The sequence below is a fragment of the Electrona antarctica genome, assembly GCF_951216825.1.
Source record: "Electrona antarctica genome assembly, chromosome: 4".
In the NCBI taxonomy this organism is placed as follows: domain Eukaryota; kingdom Metazoa; phylum Chordata; class Actinopteri; order Myctophiformes; family Myctophidae; genus Electrona; species Electrona antarctica.
The window spans coordinates 54,301,123-54,321,122 of NC_136809.1; the positions used below are offsets into that span (position 1 = coordinate 54,301,123).

The following is a 20,000-nucleotide window of genomic DNA, read 5'->3' on the forward strand; positions in this document are numbered from 1 at the left end:
GTAGGTCTGCTATTTTTGAAAAATCGTGAAAATTTGTTGCAAATCTTTAAATTATATATTCTTTCAGAGCGAACGTTTTTAACTCAAATCTTTGCTTCTGGGGGAGTCCCTGGAACAACATATTTTCAGATGGCGGCCAATTACATATCATTTTTGGGGTCCTTGACATGAAATATTGAGCACCACTGATATAGAAACATGAGGTTTTTCAGAAAACTGTCAGTATTTAGAAGACATTCTAAATACTTACTTTAGACAGGTCTAAATGGTCTTAAGATATTACAGAAGGTCCTCATGGGTTCGATTCCCGCTTGGGGCGCTGTGGGCGTGTCAGCTCCTCCGCGTCATCAGTGCCCATAACCGAGGCGGGGTTGGCGAAAGGGCCTTTCTGTGTGGAGTTTGCATGTTCTCCCCGTGTCCCCTAGGGTAGGTACCCTCACATGTTCTCCCCGTGTCCCCTAGGGTAGATACCCTCACACAAAACATGCAGTAATCCTGGTCTCTAAACTACCTCCCCCTGGTCAGCCGGGGCACCCGATGGAGGGAAAGGAACTGGTCGGAATAACGTGTTCCTTCCACGCGCTACAGTACGTCCAACCAGGGAAACTCCCCCTTGTCAGGTGAAAAGAAGCAGCTTGGACTCCTCATGCATAGAAGGAAGCATGAGGTCAGTCCGCTGCCTCCCCAGGTTGGCAGAGGAAGTGTAGCGCCCAGGATTACATTAGATAATTGACACTGGGTCAAAAACGGGGGTTACAAAATCAAAAAAATACAATACAAAAAAAAAGATATTACAGCGACCGATATTGCAGCAACCCAATCAGACGTTGATTCATGTAAAATGGCCTTGTAAATACAAAAGGTACCAATGTTCCATTCTGCCATTTTGCAAGGATGAGCAAGCAACCAATCTTCTCATATAATCAGAAAGAATTGTGTGCATATGTGCGTGCGTGTGTACGTGCGTATGAGCATGCGTATGTATGTACAGTATGTGCGTGCGAGTTTGAGATAAATCCTGTGACATTTTGAAAGGAAGATGAGATTGCGTGTTGCAGAGAATCACCATAATCATCTACGGATAAAAAAAGAAATGCTGCACGAACCAATGCTTTACTTGTTGCACACAGAGAGACCGCTTCTATGTCTGTAAAACGTCACCCCTCAGTGGTTTTGTAAGACCCTCAGTATGATAACGCCCTATAGTCTCTGACCTGAGATCAGATTCTAAAAATGTCTTCTACATCCTGACAGTTTTCTGAAAAAGCTATGTCTCTATGTCAGTGGTTCTTCGATTTTTCAAAAATAGCAGACCTACAAGCTCGTAGCGCGCCACTCGGTGGCGCGCTATGAGCTTGTAGATCTGCTATTTTTCAATAGCTAAAGCATAACATAATGCTAACACCAAAAGGGGTTCCCGCCCCGAAATGGGTTAAATCACCATGATCCAACGTATCAAAGGCTGTGGATAAAAGTCCAAAACGGTGCAGCCCGGGACTCTTTGGAGTGGAGAGCGTTAAATCAGTATAATTTATACAGTAGTATCCGCCTCCTTTGTACCACCGAGAGAACCGTGACAGTCTGCTGATTCATAGTCTGTGTGCACGGCACGTGTGTGTGCGTGCGTGTGTGTGGCATGCGTGCGTGTGTGCGTGTGCATAGGGAGAAGCCCTAATTACGGAGAAGCCTTATTTTGTGCAATAGTGTCGTACCGAAATAGCACAACACAGCCCATCTGATCTACAAGCTCACCACGTGTCATGATGCAACAAATTGTGAGCTTGTAGATCTGCTAGATTAGCGGGGAATGTTGGGCAGGTGGAGTGGGTTCGGAGGGTCTACATCCTCCCGGTGGGGGCTCCTCACTGACAGGTGAGTCAGTAGGATACAACAGTATACGTCCTCCCAGTGGGGGCTCCTAACTGGCAGGTGAGTCAGTATAGGATACAACAGTACGTCCTCCCAGTGGAGGCTCCTCACTGGCAGGTGAGTCAGTATAGGATACAACAGTACGTCCTCCCGGTGGGGGCTCCTCACTGGCAGGTGAGTCAGTATAGGATACAACAGTATACATCCTCCCGGTGGGGGCTCCTCACTGGCAGGTGAGTCAGTAGGATACAGCAGTATACGTCCTCCCAGTGGGGGCTCCTCACTGGCAGGGGAGTCAGTAGGATACAACAGCAGTAGTCTTGCGTATTCCACAATCTCTGAATGCTATATAGAGCGTCGCAGTCCCGCCCCCTACCACGGCCCAGGAAATGATTCTCCGTTCATTTTCCTCATAGACATTTCAAAAAGTATTTATTTAAAGACATGTTAAGCCTCGTACAAAGCCAACTGTTGTCGTGACAAATCATGACAACAAACAATTATTTTCGGGCCGAACAAATAATTAGAAATAAGAAGAAAACGGCAGGTTACAACACTTTTGTTGTAGTTTTTCTTCTTTGTAATTATTTGTTTGGTCCAAAATATTGTGTTTGTTGTCATGATTTGTCACAACTCGAGTTGGGTTTGTACGACGCTTAAAAGGTCTTTAAATAAATACGTTTTGAAATGTCTATGGGAAAAATGCATTGGGAATTATATCCTGGGCCTGGCGTCGTCATGAAAGGGGGCGGGACTGCAACGCTCTATAGAGTCTTGGAACAACACCTCCCCAAATCCGAGTAAGGAAGGTGCCATTTCCGTTCACAAAAATATATTTTAAAATATCTTTAGAGCCATTTCCGCTAAGCAGCAAGTTATATATGCTTAGATGATTTTGATATATTAGGATAACATTGTGTGACTGTAAAGTGGAAACGGAAGTGGGGAGGAGGCTCCACTTCCGCTTAGAATTGTACTCATGATCAGAGCTTCCGTTGCTCCATGACAGAAGCATTTGGAAATTGCTTCACACTGGCAACGCGAGTGACCATTGGCCTAACGAAGGGGTAAAAATAACTGGCTACAACAAATGCTGCACCCCTACAGCGAAATATGACGAGTGTGTGTGTGTGTGTGTGTGTGTGTGTGTGTGTGTGTGTGTGTGTGTGTTCTCAGTGACTCAAAACAGCATTTTTGGTGATCAGCAAAAAGCACAGATCGTGTGCGTGTGTGTGTTTAATAACATGAGGAGAGAGGGCAAGACGGATGACCAATCATTGACTGGAAAACAATAAAATACATGCGCCCGAGAGAGTGCACGCACGCACGCACGCACGCACGCAGTGTAGCTGAATGCTGACTTTGTCATATTTAATAACAGCTAAATCATCAGCACAACATTTAATCACTGACAGAGAAGTCAATATTTAACCTCCACACGCACACGCACACACACACACACACACACACACACACACACACACACACACACACACACACACACACACACACACACACACACACACACACACACACACACACACACACACCCCTCAATGCCTTGGGTCTCTGTAGGGACACGGTGACCCGCACATTTCACAGAGAGAGAGAAAAAAAAAGATTGCGATCTAGTTTCAGACTTCTGTGCAATCTCAATGTTGAACAACAACGTTGCAGCAGGCCTGGGCCATGGCTCAGCGGTCCAGGCACCTTGGCTGGTAATCCAGTCTGGCAGTGTGCCGCGGGTTCGACTCCCGATCCCGACGGCCTTTACTGCATGTCACTCCCCCATCTCTCTCCCCATGTCCTGTCAGCCTACTGTCTGTCCCTCCATAACAAAAAAAAGAATGGTGCAGCATTGCTTGGCTGTCCAAATTCCTTTTAGTTACCCTTGTGTTTTTTGCTACAAGAGAGAGACTTTAAGAAAGGTTTTTAAGTGGAGCACTTTGGTGTCGTCTGTTTTTAAAGCCACAGTATAGTTATGGCTCCAGGTGACACATTCTGTGACATTTTGTGTCATGTTCATACAGATGAAATAATGAGAATCGTGATATCAACCCATTTTGGGCGGGAACCCCTTTTGGTGTTAGCATTATGTTGTGCTTTAGCTGTTGAAAAATAGCAGATCTACAAGCTCGTAGCGCGCCACTATTTTTGAAAAAATCGAAGAACGACTGACATAGAAACATAGCTTTTTCAGAAAACTGTCAGGATGTATAGAAGACATTTTTAGAATCTGATCTCAGGTCAAAATGGGTTTAATGCTTGTGAAGGAAAATCGAGATTCACATTAAGAGCAAGAATCGTGCGGCTCTACCATGGGGAGGCCTGTTTTTGCACGTTTGTCCGTCTGTTGTCTGCCCCACCAACCCCCCCCCCCCCCCCCCCCCCCCACGCCCCTCCCGAATGTTTGAAGACCACTGGTCTAGACTCTGAACAATCCACAGCCGTGGCCTGAGTCCAATGCATTCTGGACTTCGTCACTGTTCGCTATGCTCTTCGCCAATACAAAGAAGTCTGTAGGAGAGCCCTTACTGGCCAATGTCCAGAGAGTCATTGATTGATGTTGAATCTTGAAATGTTAGCCTTCATGCGTCTTTGATTAGAGCCCTTACATGTTCCCTTTGATATTGTTCCGACTGACTAAACACTATTTTGGAGCAGATTGCCCAAACTGTAAACTACTTTTGGTACCAAAAGTTTTTTTTTAAATAATCTTAAAAACTAAAAATCGCAAAATCTCAAATGTATAAAAATATTTAAAACATTTAAAAATATTTAAAAATATTAAAAAAATATGAAAACAGTCTGTAACAAGCTAGAAAAACAGCAAGTTTTCTCGAAATTGTTTTTTTTAAACTGTGTTGCATTATTGTAAACTTGCTTGCTGTGGTGGTTATTCATATTTATTGTCATGTCAATCATTGGTGTTTGTAAATCACCTGCCCAGTCAACATCAGTCACGTGACGTGACGACCTTGATAAAGGGGAGGTTGTCACATACTAACTACCTGATGAAGGCCGCTCACGGCCGAAACGTCGTGCCTTAAAGAACAACATTAGTTTGTTTCAACCAAGGTTCATGTTTTAGGTTGTTATTAGAGAAAGTAAAAGATGATTGTTATTTTTGAGTGGTGTAAACCACTCCTACAACTGGCTTTGTTTGTGCAGAAAAAATGAGCAAGGTTGCTATGTTCACCCTGTTCACCCGGGTGTGATTTCATTACGTCAGACATGATTTCATTACGTCAGACAGGCTATATTACACCACTCAGTTCACACGGGTGTGATTTTTATTTTATTTGCTGCTTTCTTTCGTTTTAGGGATTTTAGCTGTTTTTGACAGGGTGGCCAGATGTCTTTGGGTCTAGTAGGACTATAGTAAATAATAAAAAAATAAATCGCTATAAAACTTTGTAAAAAAATACATAGCCCCATGCTCGAATGCCCCTGCCCCCTGTAAAAAATAACTAAAATCCCTAAAACTAAAGAAAGCAGCAAATGAAAAAAAATTAACACTCATCTTTTACTTTGTCTAATAACAAGTTAACAACCTAAAACATGAACCTTGGTTGAAAAAAATTAAAGTTGTCCTTTAACTAATGGTGTTTTAAATAAAACAAAACACTACTGGAGCAGAGCCTGTGTGCGGACCACTTTCTTCACTGTATGTAGGACTGAAGCCCCATGAAGTGAACGAACGGAGATGTCGTAACTCTTGTCTTATACTCTATGGCTCTGGTTACACCACTCGTGTAGCGCACCTGCGTTTGAAGCACAGTGTTGTCTGTGTTACGCCACTCGAGACTGAGTGACAAGTCATCACTTTAAAACGCCGACGCTGCTCATTCGGACCGACACACACACTTCCTGGTCAGCAGTAGAGTTACATAATGTGCAACAACATGTGTCCAAATGTAAAGCACTCACGTAGATCATGTTACACTGGTCGGTGAATGACTTAAAGAGACCTAGTGTGTGTGCGTGTGTGTGTGTGTGTGTGTGTTGTACTTACATCAGAGGCGGGTCCCTTGTCCGCTCCAGGACAGGAGAAGGTGACGAACTCATGACAGCGTTTGTGGACCACGAAACAGCACACTGTGGAGACAGAGGAGAGGGTCAACACCACCCCAACGCTTCACTTTTGTAGTTTTGTAGTTTTGTAGTTTCGTAGTTGTGTTTATATGACAAAACGTCACTTGGTCGCACGTTACGACTGTTTGGGTAAAGCAGTGGTTCTCAAACTTTTTTGATGTCAAGAACCCCCAAACAGCCCATCTGAAACAGGGGTTTCAGATGGGCTGGTCGTAAGTATTCTTGTCAATCAGTCCCTGTTTTGCAATGCAGGATTTTAAATAAATGTGTAATATCTTTGTAAACTTTTGATCTGACTTTGTGTCCTTTTATGTTAGCCCTTGGTTGAGCCACGTTTAAAGGGCCGTAACAGTGCTAGAAACTGATTTGTTTAGTGAGAAACATGTATAAAGAACTTGATCCTGATCAAATCAGGTTCTTTACTCATGAATTGATAGATTATTTGATGTTGTACAACAGTGATTTTGAAACAAAGACTGATTTGGACACCTGGCCTTTCAGTTCAGGTTGTTTGTGTCCTGAAAGGATTCCCTTGCATGGATGGTTCTGGTACCGGATGGTACCCAGACCTGGCGAGCCGACCCGGAACTCTGAACCCCCCTTCACCCACAAATGTGGTAATCTGGTTCTCCAAATTGGAGAAAGAGACTGCTTTCCCTGAACTGAATAGGAACTGAACTGGGACTTTTCAAGTCAACAACTTAAAGTGGGACCCATTTGTTTGTTTTTCATGAATGTTCAAAGCTGTTTATTTTCTCTGAAGTTTAATAATAATTTTTCAGTTAACCTTTAATCCCTGTTTCAGACTCATTTCATTGGTTTTCACTCATTGAGCTCCTCATCCGAATCTGGTATATTTTCTGGTTTATACGCAGTCAATTCATAAATCTTTATACCCACCTTATCATTAGTTATCCTTGTGCAACTTGCTACAAAAACACTGAATGATTTTGCTTGTTAGCTCGGTAGGTAGAGCTCTTGCCTTTGCAACACAAGGTCATGGGTTCAAATCTGGGCACCGCCAACTCTGTGTATGAGTCTTCAAGAACCTGTACCTGCCCCCCACTATAAAAAACCGACCCTGTCACAATTCCATGGTCTTTTTCTCAAGTTCAGTCTTCCATGTTTCTTGTGCATATTATTCTTATTGCCTTCCTGCTTGGTCCGGCCTTATCGCTGCTTGCAGCGATCCTTTTCTAGTTATTTTTGCTATGATTCCATGCTTTCATAGAAAAACAGTCATTCTAATAAAAGTATAGTCACATTTTGCATTTCAATAAATTGAAAGGCAACACGACAGACTACACTAGAGTGACATACATTAGGATATTTTGCTATTGTGATATGGTATAAGTGTTATATGAAAATATAAAGATCGGATCGGGAAAGATCGGTATCGGCATATCTCAAAATCAAATGATCGGATCGGGAGCAGAAAAACGTGATCGGGAGATCCCTAGTATACCTACCCTAGGGGACACGGGGAGAACATGTGAGGGTACCTACCCTAAGGGACACGGGGAGAACATGTGAGGGTACCTACCCTAGGGGACACGGGGAGAACATGTGAGGGTACCTACCCTAAGGGACACGGGGAGAACATGTGAGGGTACCAACCCTAGGGGACACGGGGAGAACATGTGAGGGTACCTACCCTAGGGGACACGGGGAGAACCTGTGAGGGTACCTACCCTAGGGGGGACACGGGGAGAACATGTGAGGGTAGCTACCCTAGGGGGACACGGGGAGAACATGTGAGGGTACCTACCCTAGGGGGACACGGGGAGAACATGTGAGGGTACCTACCCTAGGGGGACACGGGGAGAACATGTGAGGGTAGCTACCCTAGGGGACACGGGGAGAACATGTGAGGGTACCTACCCTAGGGGACACGGGGAGAACATGTGAGGGTACCTACCCTAGGGGACACGGGGAGAACATGTGAGGGTACCTACCCTCGGGGACACGGGGAGAACATGTGAGGGTACCTACCCTAGGGGACACGGGGAGAACACGCAAACTTTTCGCCAACCCCGCCTCGGGTATGGGCACTGATGACGCACGCGGAGGAGAGAACACGCCCACAGCAGCGCCCACAGCGTCCCCAGCGGGAATCGAACCCAGGACCTTCTAGCTGTGAGGCACTACCGACTGTGCCACTGTGACCCCCCCCAACCCTAGCCCTGTTAGATGCGACGAGCTTCTAGTTTCATAATCTGTGGTATCAGAGAAAGGCTGGGACACCCCCTGGTGTAGTGCATTGTTACAGGAACAGACTCCCACATTCTCAGCTGATACCGACATTAAGCCTTTCCGACCTACTTACTTACCTAACCTGAACCTTAACCCCCCGACTAGACACACACACAGAGTGGTAAAAGCCTGGTAATTGAGGATGTGCAAAAACAACACCAGCACATGACCGCACACGCACACACACGCGTTGAACTTGACAGTCATGATGCGTTAATTATTCACAGGCTCATTACGTATTCAAGAGGCTGTGCGCAACTGGTGCCATTTCCCTCGAGTTCCACTGTCACAACACACACTGTGTGTGTGCGCGTGCAGGTGTGTGTGTGTGTGTGTGTGTGTGTGTGTGTGTGTGTGTGTGTGTGTGTGTGTGTGTGTGTGTGTGTGTGTCCTAGACTCTTCTACCTTCTCTAAAACACCCTGGACAACACTCAACACGTCCTAAACTCTTCTCCCTTCCCTAAAACACCCTGGACAACGCTCCACACGTCCTAGACTCTTCTCCCTTCTCTAAAACACCCTGGACAACGCTCCACAAGTCCTAGACTCTTCTCCCTTCTCTAAAACACCCTGGACAACGCTCCACAAGTCCTAGACTCTTCTCCCTTCTCTAAAACACCCTGGACAACGCTCCACAAGTCCTAGACTCTTCTCCCTTCCCTAAAACACCCTGGACAACGCTCCACACGTCCTAGACTCTTCTCCCTTCTCTAAAACACCCTGGACAATGCTCCACACGTCCTAGACTCTTCTCCCTTCTCTAAAACACGCTGGACAACGCTCCACAAGTCCTAGACACTTCTCCCTTCCCTAAAACACCCTGGACAACGCTCCACACGTCCTAGACTCTTCTCCCTTCCCTAAAACACCCTGGACAACGCTCCACACGTCCTAGACTCTTCTCCCTTCCCTAAAACACCCTGGACAACGCTCCACACGTCCTAGACTCTTCTCCCTTCCCTAAAACACCCTGGACAACGCTCCACACGTCCTAGACTTTTAACCCTTCTCTAAAACACCCTGGACAACGCTCCACATGTCCGAGACTCTTCTCCCTTCCCAAAATACCCTGGACAACGCTTCACATGTCCTAGACTCCTTCTCCCTTCTCCAAAACACCCTGGACAACGCTCCACACGTCCTAGAATTTTCTCCCTTCTCTAAAACACCCTGGACAACGCTCCACACGTCCTAGACTCTTCTCCCTTCCCTTAGACACCCTGGACAACGCTCCACACGTCCTAGACTCTTCTCCCTTCTGGCTCACAAACTGTGGATCAAACTCCCCACTGCAGATTCACACCTAATGTGACTACATTTGACTGAGGGACTGCCATTGGATTTTTTTTGAATGTCACGTCATATGAAAGCAGGGAATCATAGCTTCAAATTGACATATTGGTTGTTCAGTTTGACCTACCAGTTTTGGAGATATGGCTTATAGAGTAATGTCTTGCAGAGAAACAGCGAGTTGAGAAAACAGGCTTGAAAGGTTCACTTCTGTGGTCTCTAACATTACACCTAGCTACATGTTTAAGCATTTATTTCATATTTACATGTCGATTTCAGCTCTGACATTTATTTCAGACATGCTCAGTATGTGAAGAGTCTGCCTGTGCTCATTTTGGAGAAAAAATAAAAAATAAACGTTTTTCTCCTCTGGTGAAAAGCTGGAATTTGCGCGATGGCAGGCTCTCAGTCAAATCTGGTCACTAATCGTTCACAATAGTCTGAAGACAGCACCTCTTCAGACTCCTCTGAACCCATAGCACTTGACGACCTTGCAGGCGTATGCAAAGGCTAACATGTAATGTAGACATATCCTGTAGACATATCCTTTCAATGTACCACATATTATCTATGTATCTATCTATATCTATAGATTGCTATTTCTATAGGAATGGTGGTTGTACACAAATAGATACATCTGTAAATGAATAAAAACACTAACATCTAAATATAGCTGCAGAAAAAGACAGAACATAATGTAACATATATGTAACATAATAATGGCTGAACATTCACTGAATGAATCTACATGACATCAAAAATACTCTTATGTAACATTAATATAACACATCACACACACACACACACACACACACACACACACACACACACACACACACACACACACACACACACACACACACACACACACACACACACACACACACACACACACACACACACACACACACACACACACACACACACACACACACACTACAAACATACAGATAGACAATACAGAGAGAGAGAGAGAGAGAGAGATGTAGGGATGACACATAGGGAGGTGTGTGGGCGAGTGGGGGGAGGAGGGGGCTCGGGGGGGGGGGGGGTTGGGGACACAGCTGGGTTTGAGGCTGTGTGTGTGGGAGGAGAACTGAATTTATTTACTGTCACTGAGGGACGAGAGAGAGAGAGAGAGAGAGGTACAGATCAGAGTGAGAACATTCAAATGTGAGAAGACATGTAAGAGCTACACTAAATGCTATGACACACACACACACACACACACACACACACACACACACACACACACACACACACACACACACACACACACACACACACACACACACACACACACACACACACACACACACACACACACACACACACACACACACACACACACACACACACACAGAGCAGCAGCAGTGACCTGTCATCGGTCTGTCGCCTAGCAACCGCGACCTTAAAGATGCATCTAGTCCCGCCCCCTCCCCCCCCCCCCCCCCCCCACCTACGCTCTGTTGACAGACAGCCTCGGCGACCAATCAGAGATAACCACACCGTCATGTAGCCATCCTATTGGCTGAGCTGCATGCAGTATAGGGGATGTGTCCGTTGTTTACAATATGGGACTGTGTGTGATTTCACATCCACCTTATTGTCACGAGATACTTTTCCTATTTTTCTTTTCTCTTCTTCACTGTAATTTGAGGCTATCTGGTATTTTTGAGGGGCGCTAGCCCCTCCTATATACAGGTCCCCTCCTATATACACAGGTTTAATGTTTGTTTTATAAACGCCATTGACAATGAAGGGAAAAGTTACGCCATCTTGTCCCTAACATCAAACTAAACATCAAATTAAATCCCATTAACAATAAAGAGAACTTAACGTTTGGTTTCGACACCGTTTGTTTTACATCACCTAATCATAGCATGGATAAGAGCGCCCCTCACTTCACACAGGTGTGATTTCTATTGTATTTATTTCCTTTTATGCAATTAGGGCTGCACGATTATGAAATCACGACCGATATCCAGATCATTATTTGCAGGGTCATATCTGCCGATATTATACGGATTACGCTGCCTTCAAACATTATAGAAATGCACAAAACAAAAGCGACAGAGCCATAATGACGGTCACATCATTATCACATCATTATCACATCAATATCTGTGAAAATAATCTAGATTACTTTGAGACCGATCCTGTGCCCATATGGCATTTTTAAGGCCCATTTCGATATGCTGCCGCCTGCCGATTACATTGTGCATCACTGATTCTAATGTCATTTTATAAAATGTGTTTCCTTTTCTTAGTGTTCTGTGTAAAGGACGTTGAATTCCATTGTTGTCGAAATGCACACATCACAGCTGTCACTCCATCCTCTAGGTTTAAACTCTATGACATTAGACCCCTCCTTATCCAGGAGTCAGCCAATCAGACCCTTCCTCGCCCAGGAGTCAGCCAATCAGACCCTTCCTCGCCCAGGAGTCAGCCAATCAGACCCTTCCTCACCCAGGAGTCAGCCAATCAGACCCTTCCTCACCCAGGAGTCAGCCAATCAGACCCTTCCTCACCCAGGACCAGGAGTCAGCCAATCAGACCCTTCCTCACCCAGGACCAGGAGTCAGCCAATCAGACCCTTCCTCACCCATGAGTCAGCCAATCAGACCCTTCCTCACCCAGGACCAGGAGTCAGCTAATCAGACCCTTCCTCACCCAGGAGTCAGCCAATCAGACCCTTCCTCACCCAGGACCAGGAGTCAGCTAATCAGACCCTTCCTCACCCAGGAGTCAGCCAATCAGACCCTTCCTCACCCAGGACCAGGAGTCAGCCAATCAGACCCTTCCTCACCCAGGAGTCAGCCAATCAGACCCTTCCTCACCCAGGACCAGGAGTCAGCTAATCAGACCCTTCCTCGCCCAGGAGTCAGCCAATTAGACCCTTCCTCGCCCATGCAGGAGTCAGCCAATCAGACCCTTCCTCACCCAGGAGTCAGCCAATCAGACCCTTCCTCGCCCAGGAGTCAGCCAATCAGACCCTTCCTCACCCCAGGAGTCAGCCAATCAGACCCTTCCTCACCCCCAGGAGTCAGCCAATCAGACCCTTCCTCACCCCAGGAGTCAGCCAATCAGACCCTTCCTCGCCCAGGAGTCAGCCAATCAGACCCTTCCTCACCCAGGAGTCAGCCAATCAGACCCTTCCTCACCCAGGACCAGGAGTCAGCCAATCAGACCCTTCCTCACCCAGGAGTCAGTCAATCAGACCCTTCCTCACCCAGGACCAGGAGTCAGCCAATCAGACCCTTCCTCACCCAGGAGTCAGTCAATCAGACCCTTCCTCACCCAGGACCAGGAGTCATCTAATCAGACCCTTCCTCACCCCAGGAGTCAGCCAATCAGACCCTTCCTCACCCAGGACCAGGAGTCAGCCAATCAGACCCTTCCTCACCCAGGACCAGGAGTCAGCCAATCAGACCCTTCCTCACCCAGGACCAGGAGTCAGCTAATCAGACCCTTCCTCACCCCAGGTGTCAGCCAATCAGACCCTTCCTCGCCCAGGAGTCAGCCAATCAGACCCTTCCTCGCCCATGCAGGAGTCAGCCAATCAGACCCTTCCTCACCCAGGAGTCAGCCAATCAGACCCTTCCTCGCCCAGGAGTCAGCCAATCAGACCCTTCCTCACCCAGGAGTCATGTAAAAACATGACTATTGTAACTCTCTCCTTACTGGCCTATACCGGTATGTGCACTTAAGCATCTCCAACTGCCAGAATGCTCACTTGGTCTTCAACCAGACAAAATTATCACATGACTCTCCCCCCTCCTCCCTCTGATGCCAAACCAAATGTATGGCACCGCCATATCTTGCAAGTCTGATCGAACCCTATACAAACCCTCCCGCGGGCTCAGATCAGCCGACGCAGGGAAGCTGGAAGCACCTTCACTAAAAACGCCGGGACAACGCTCCACACGTCCCAAACGTCTTCTCCCTTCTGGCTCCAAAACTATGGAATGCACATCGCATCAGAAGTGCTGCTGACTCACTCCCAATCGTCCACCGTAGTCTGTATATATTTTTTTAATTTATTTTTGTGTCATGCACCCAAGGCGCCCAGCCCACATGGACTTATAGGACACACCACAAATCATTGCGTCAGTATTGCATTGTGTACAGGAAACAGTTTTCTTTTTTTTTACACAAACAAAACATTCTGCCTTTATAATGGGCAGTAAAACAAATGAATTTCATTTTCAATTTCTTTCAAATCACACAGTAAACATACTCTGTCCTCCTCAGGAGTACTCAACGTATGCACTTAAGTGTGGATGGTACGGTGACATGCATGTAACCCCCTATAAAACAAGTTGCTCAATACTGACAGCCCGTCAGCAAGTGGATTCATGAATGTATGTATTATAGACAATATTTTAGGCCAGGGGTTTTCAACAGGTGGTCCGTGGACCACTGGTGGTCCATGAAGGTATTGTATGGTGGTCCCTGACCATGCATTTAGTAATGTAGCAAAGTGAAGATTTTGTATTTTCTTCCACGGAACAGTGAACTAAGCTTTTGTGCACTGTTCCTTGGAAGTGCGTCAATGTTATCAGAATTACTGGGAAGTCTGAGGTTAAGAAATTCCACAGAAAAGGCAGTTAGAATCTCAAGAAGGGTAAGTGTACCAGCTTGCCTGATGCTCAATCAGGCAAGCATCATTATTAGGAAATGTGCCCATAGAATCATGTCATCATGTGCTATATCTTGTATTTGCCATTTTTACTATACAGGTATATATATATAATTGTTCAAATAGCCGATCTACAAGATCATAATGTGTGGATGTAGATCGGCTAGTAGTTGAACTATTTTTAAATATTTTTCAAGATAGTAAAATATGGCAAAAAGGTTTAGGGATAAAGGGTAAGGCACGCCCAAGATAGGGCCAGTACTGTATCAGTCCATGGACCCTCGTTTGAGAAACAGTATAGACATGGGATGCATTCCATAGCAAGTGTTACGAAAGCACTAATCTTAGCCCATATCCCATTGCAACACAACAGTGGTCCCCAGGTTGATTCTTAGTCAAGGTGGTGGTCCCTGGTTCACAATCAGTTGAAAACCCCTGTTTTAAAAAACTATATACCAAATTTCCCACTCCACAACCCCCCCCCCTCGTCTGTCATTACACAGCACTCGGGTGACTCTGTGGATTTGTGTCCTGTTTCCATTCCGCTGCTGTCGGCCAGAAACCTCTCATCTACATGTTTTAACTTTATTTTATTTTTCAAGTCAGTAAATAAGTACGTATTTATATACTTGATCAAACACTGCATTGTCACACTATAGCTATTATTATTATTATAACTATTATTATTTCTTGATGCACCTTGCTTTTTCCTTCTGCCTTGTTTCTTCTGTATATTATACAGTACTTTTCTTTTATCCATCTTATCCTTACTTGTATGTTGGAACCCCTTTTGGTGTTTTAAAGCATTATGTTATACTTTAGCTATTGAAAAATTGCAGATCTACAAGCTCATAGCGCGCCACCGAGTGGCTTGTAGGTCTGCTATTTTAGAAAATTCGTGAAAATGTGCCTCAAATCTTTGAATATATATTATTACAGAGTGAACATTTTAACTCAAATCTTTGCTTCTGGGGGAGGTCCCTGGAACAACATATTTTCAGATGGGGGCGGGGCGGAGGCATATTACATATAATTTGTGGGGTCATTGACATGAAATATTGATACAGAAACATGAGGTTTTTTCAGAAAACTGTCAGGATTCTGAAGACATTGTTTAAATTTCGACGTCAGGCCTAAATGGGTTAACTTTAACTGCTGTGCCACCTCTGGGCGACTGATTTCCCCCCCGTGGGATAATAAAGGTATCTATCTACGTATCTATAGCAGATCCACAACAAGCACGCGACGCCTCCCGATCTTGAGGACACCCCTTTTTGGAATTTGGAATCCTGAAAAGTAACCGTAGCGTTTTTGGACATAGGAGTTTTCCACCCGACAGAGACGGTATTTAGAACAATGCTCCTCGTAGCTGTATTTGGGCCAGTATACTCTGACCCAGTATCTATTTATCTAGGTCCTTAAGCCATTTTTACCTGCGGGAACGATTCTACAAATGTCTTCTAAAATCCTGACAACTTTCTGAAAAAAACCTCTGTTTCTATATGTCAGTGGTTCTCAAACATTTTCATGTCGAGGACTCGCAAAAATATATGTAATTGGCCGCCGACCCCCGTCTGAAAATATGTTGTTCCAGGGACCGCCAGAAGCAAAGATTTGAGTTAAAAAACGCTCACACTGAAAGAATATATACAGTATTCAAAGATTTGTGCCACATTTTCACGATTTCTTTCAAAAATAGCAGACCTACAAGCTCGTAGCGCGGCACTCGGTGCCGTGCTATGAGCTTGTAGATCTGCTATTTTTCCATAGCTAAAGCTTAACACGATGCTTATAAAACACCAAAAAGGGGTTCCCGCCCAAAATGGGTTAAAGCCGGACTCACACTGCAAGATAATCGTGGTGGTTTTTGGGGTCAGAAACAAGCCTCCAGTCCTGAGTGTCAGAGAGAGAGGAGGAGTTCTGCACCACAGCCTAGATAGAGAGTCAGTCTCAGGCATGACTATCCTCTAGTGCACGCATGGGCAACTGGCGGCCCGGGGGCCACATGCGGCCCCCGGGTTAATATGTTATTGATTTCAGCTGTTATACAATTCCAAACATGCAAACATGACCCGCTTTAATAGTATTATTCAAATGTTATTGTCTTTTATTTTATGTCCAATGTATTTGTATTTAGTTCATGAAGTTAACATATAACTAAATGCATTTGAAACTAGAAAAAGTGACCTTCTGGGCACAGGTCTCCACCAGGTGACCTGTGTGTGTGTGTGTGTGTGTGTGTGTGTGTGTGTGTGTGTGTGTGTGTGTGTGTGTGTGTGTGTGTGTGTGTGTGTGTGTCGCGGCTTGGCCTGTTGTAGCGCCACCATGAGGCTGATTTGAAAACGGTCAAGTGGCATTTCTTCCAAAGCCTAGTGGGAATATGCATGCACAGTTTCACCACAATCGGACGCTGCGTTGAGTAGTTGTGGCGATTTGTACAAAACGGGTACAAAGCGGGCTACTCCTGAAAAGTTTAGAAGCCAATCGTAGCCAATGAGGGTGGATTATGAGAAATCAAACAAACCCGTCTTGATCACATGACTATGGAGAGCATGTGTACCAATTTGCGTGAAATTTGGATAAAATCTGAAGGAGTAATATTAGAAAATGTGTTTTACATATGTCGGCCTCCTGGTGGCGCTATAAAGAGCAGATGTGAAAAATTCCAGGAAAAGGTTTTTCCTTGGCCTCTAGGGAGTTGGCATACAAAGTTATCCACAGAGCCCTGCAGTTAGAGGTAAAAACACTTTTCAGCCAGTTATAGCGCCACCATGAGGCTGAGTTGAAAATGTTCATGTGGCATTTCTTCCTCGGCCTAGTGGGAATGTGCGTGCACAATTGCACGGAAATCACACAATGTGTTCATGATTTGCAGCATTTTGTTTGAAACTGAGCACTCTTGCGAAGCCAATCTTAGCCAATCAGGATGGAGTCCGAGAAATCTGAAAGACCCGTTTCGTTGAATGGCTCTAGAGCATGGGTTTTCAACAGGTGGTCCGTGGACCACTGGTGGTCCGTGAAGGTGTTGCATGTGGTCCCTGACCATGCATTTAGTAATGTAGGAAAGTGAAGATGTATTGCATTGACCACAAGTTAAGAAACAATGCAGTAAATTATCTGGTGACAAACGATGACGCGTCAATGTTGTCAGTTACTGGGAAGTCGGATGTCAAGAACTTCCACAGAAAGGTGAGTTAGAATCTCAAGGGAAACCGTACCGGTTTGCCTGGTTGAGTCACCATTATAAGGAAATGTGCCCATAATCAATCGCAAGTGTCTGCTTACTCATAGAGTAAGTTACAATGAACAGCAACATGAGTTTAATATGGAAGGTTAATTTCTTTCCCCCACACCACGCCCATATCCCCCCTCCCAACAATGGTCCCCAGGTTAATTCTCAGTCAGGGTAGTGGTCCCCAGGTTGATTCTCAGTCAGGGTGGTGGTCCCCAGGTTGATTCTCAGTCAGGGTGGTGGTCCCTGGTTCATAATCAGTTGAAAACCCTTGCTCTAGAGAGACTGTGTACCAATTTGCGTGATGTTTGGACAAAATCTGTAGGTGTACTGTCCAAAAACTTGTTTTGCACAAAGCGGCCTCCTGGTGGCGCTATAACAGGCCGTTCTGGACATTTTGGGGCAGAGGTTCATCGTTGGCATCCAGGGAGTGTGTGTGCAAAATTTGGCATCGACCGGGTTAACGGTGCCGGAGATTAGCTGTTCACAGACGGACGGACGGACGGACGGACGGACGGACGGACGGACGGAGTGCAAAACATACTCTCTCCCCATGCCTTCGGCCTGGTGGAGACAATTAAATACAAAAGGTTATGTTTCAGGATTCCAATTCACCTTAAGTCACAAGACTGGGTTATTCACACAGCTGCTATCTGATGAATGATTACTATATACAATTTGATTGGTTGTCTAAACCATACTGTTGTGTATTTAATGAATGTCAGCCTATTCTCAAACTATGCCTGAACAAGGCCGAAACGTTGCTACGACTCTTATCAAAATACAGGACCTATACGCACCTGCTGTCAAATTAAACCGGGTGTGCGGAAGTCATCTCTCGAATAAGGATTCCAATTCAAAAATAGCAATACATAATTCAGGATTTCTACAAGCTCAAAATGCGTCACACTGTGACGCATTTTGAGCTTGTAGATCGGCTATTTTTGCTACGACAACGACAACATATGCAACGTGGCCCTCTGGAGTGAGTGTGGAACTATTAGTGGCCCTCTGGAGTGAGTGTGGAACTATAGTGGCCCTCTGGAGTGAGTGTGGAACTATTAGTGGCCCTCTGGAGTGAGTGTGGAACTATAGTGGCCCTCTGGAGTGAGTGTGGAACTATAGTGGCCCTCTGGAGTGAGTGTGGAACTATAGTGGCCCTCTGGAGTGAGTGTGGAACTATTAGTGGCCCTCTGGATTGAGTGTGGAACTATTAGTGGCCCTCTGGAGTGAGTGTGGAACTATAGTGGCCCTCTGGAGTGAGTGTGGAACTATAGTGGCCCTCTGGAGTGAGTGTGGAACTATAGTGGCCCTCTGGAGTGAGTGTGGAACTATTAGTGGCCCTCTGGATTGAGTGTGGAACTATAGTGGCCTTCTGGAGTGAGTGTGGAACTATAGTGGCCCTCTGGAGTGAGTGTGGAACTATTAGTGGCCCTCTGGATTGAGTGTGGAACTATTAGTGGCCCTCTGGAGTGAGTGTGGAACTATAGTGGCCCTCTGGAGTGAATGTGGAACTATAGTGGCCCTCTGGAGTGAGTGTGGAACTATAGTGGCCCTCTGGAGTGAGTGTGGAACTATAGTGGCCCTCTGGATTGAGTGTGGAACTATTAGTGGCCCTCTGGAGTGAGTGTGGAACTATAGTGGCCCTCTGGAGTGAGTGTGGAACTATAGTGGCCCTCTGGAGTGAGTGTGGAACTATAGTGGCCCTCTGGAGTGAGTGTGGAACTATAGTGGCCCTCTGGAGTGAGTGTGGAACCATAGTGGCCTCCTGGAGTGAGTGTGGAACTATAGTGGCCTTCTGGAGTGAGTGTGGAACTATAGTGGCCCTCTGGAGTGAGTGTGGAACTATTAGTGGCCCTCTGGATTGAGTGTGGAACTATTAGTGGCCCTCTGGAGTGAGTGTGGAACTATAGTGGCCCTCTGGAGTGAGTGTGGAACCATAGTGGCCTCCTGGAGTGAGTGTGGAACTATAGTGGCCCTGAAATTAATGTTTCAGAATCACTGCTAGAGCCGTAAAGATTACACCCGTGTGAAGTGAGTGGTGCAACTCTGTGTGGGGGTCCCCGGAAGTTCCAGACCCACAGGATCACGGCCAGGGTGCCGGCCCAGTTCCGGGGAACCGCCCCACGTCCGAAACGGTAGAGAAATCTACCGTTTCGGACTCCCCGGAACATCCAGACCCCCAGGAACGCGCCCAGGGGGCCGGTCGATTCCGGCGAGCCGCCCCATGTCCGAAACGGTTGAGAAATGACAGAGTTACCGTGTGGGGCTCCCTCTACTGTACTGTAACTGTACTGTACTGGCACACCCGAAATCATCATATAATACAGTTAATACGTGCGTGTGTGTTTGTGTGTGTGTTAGGTTGAGCACAGGTGGTGGTAAATGGTAAATGGTGCATTTATATAGCGCCTTTATCCAAGGCGCTTTACATAGATTGTGCTGTGCATTACATTCACCCATTCACACACACATTCATACACCGATTGCGGCGGAAGCCATGCAAGGCACCAACCAGCACATCAGGAGCAATTTGGGGTTCAGTGTCTTGCCCAAGGACACTTTGACATGTAGACAGGAGGAGCCGGGATTCGAACCGCCGACCCATGGATCATTGGA

General features: G+C 45.9%; 2 protein-coding genes across 2 annotated transcripts in view; one reads left to right on the forward strand and one right to left on the reverse strand.

Annotated features, from left to right (window-relative positions):
* The window catches only part of LOC306922131 (protein kinase C beta type-like), a gene marked incomplete at its 3' end in the record, with an annotated part of 58,535 nt that extends 54,627 nt beyond the window's left edge, over positions 1 to 3,908 (forward strand). The window contains exon 4 of the mRNA XM_079499526.1: positions 3,900 to 3,908. Within this exon, the coding sequence (XP_079355652.1) occupies positions 3,900 to 3,908 (9 nt within the window). The remainder of the gene's footprint in view (positions 1 to 3,899) is intronic.
* LOC306922249 (protein kinase C beta type-like) overlaps positions 1 to 20,000 on the reverse strand; it is a 183,505-nt gene that overhangs the window by 140,513 nt on the left and 22,992 nt on the right. The window contains 1 exon segment of the mRNA XM_079499683.1: positions 5,885 to 5,967. Within this exon segment, the coding sequence (XP_079355809.1) occupies positions 5,885 to 5,967 (83 nt within the window).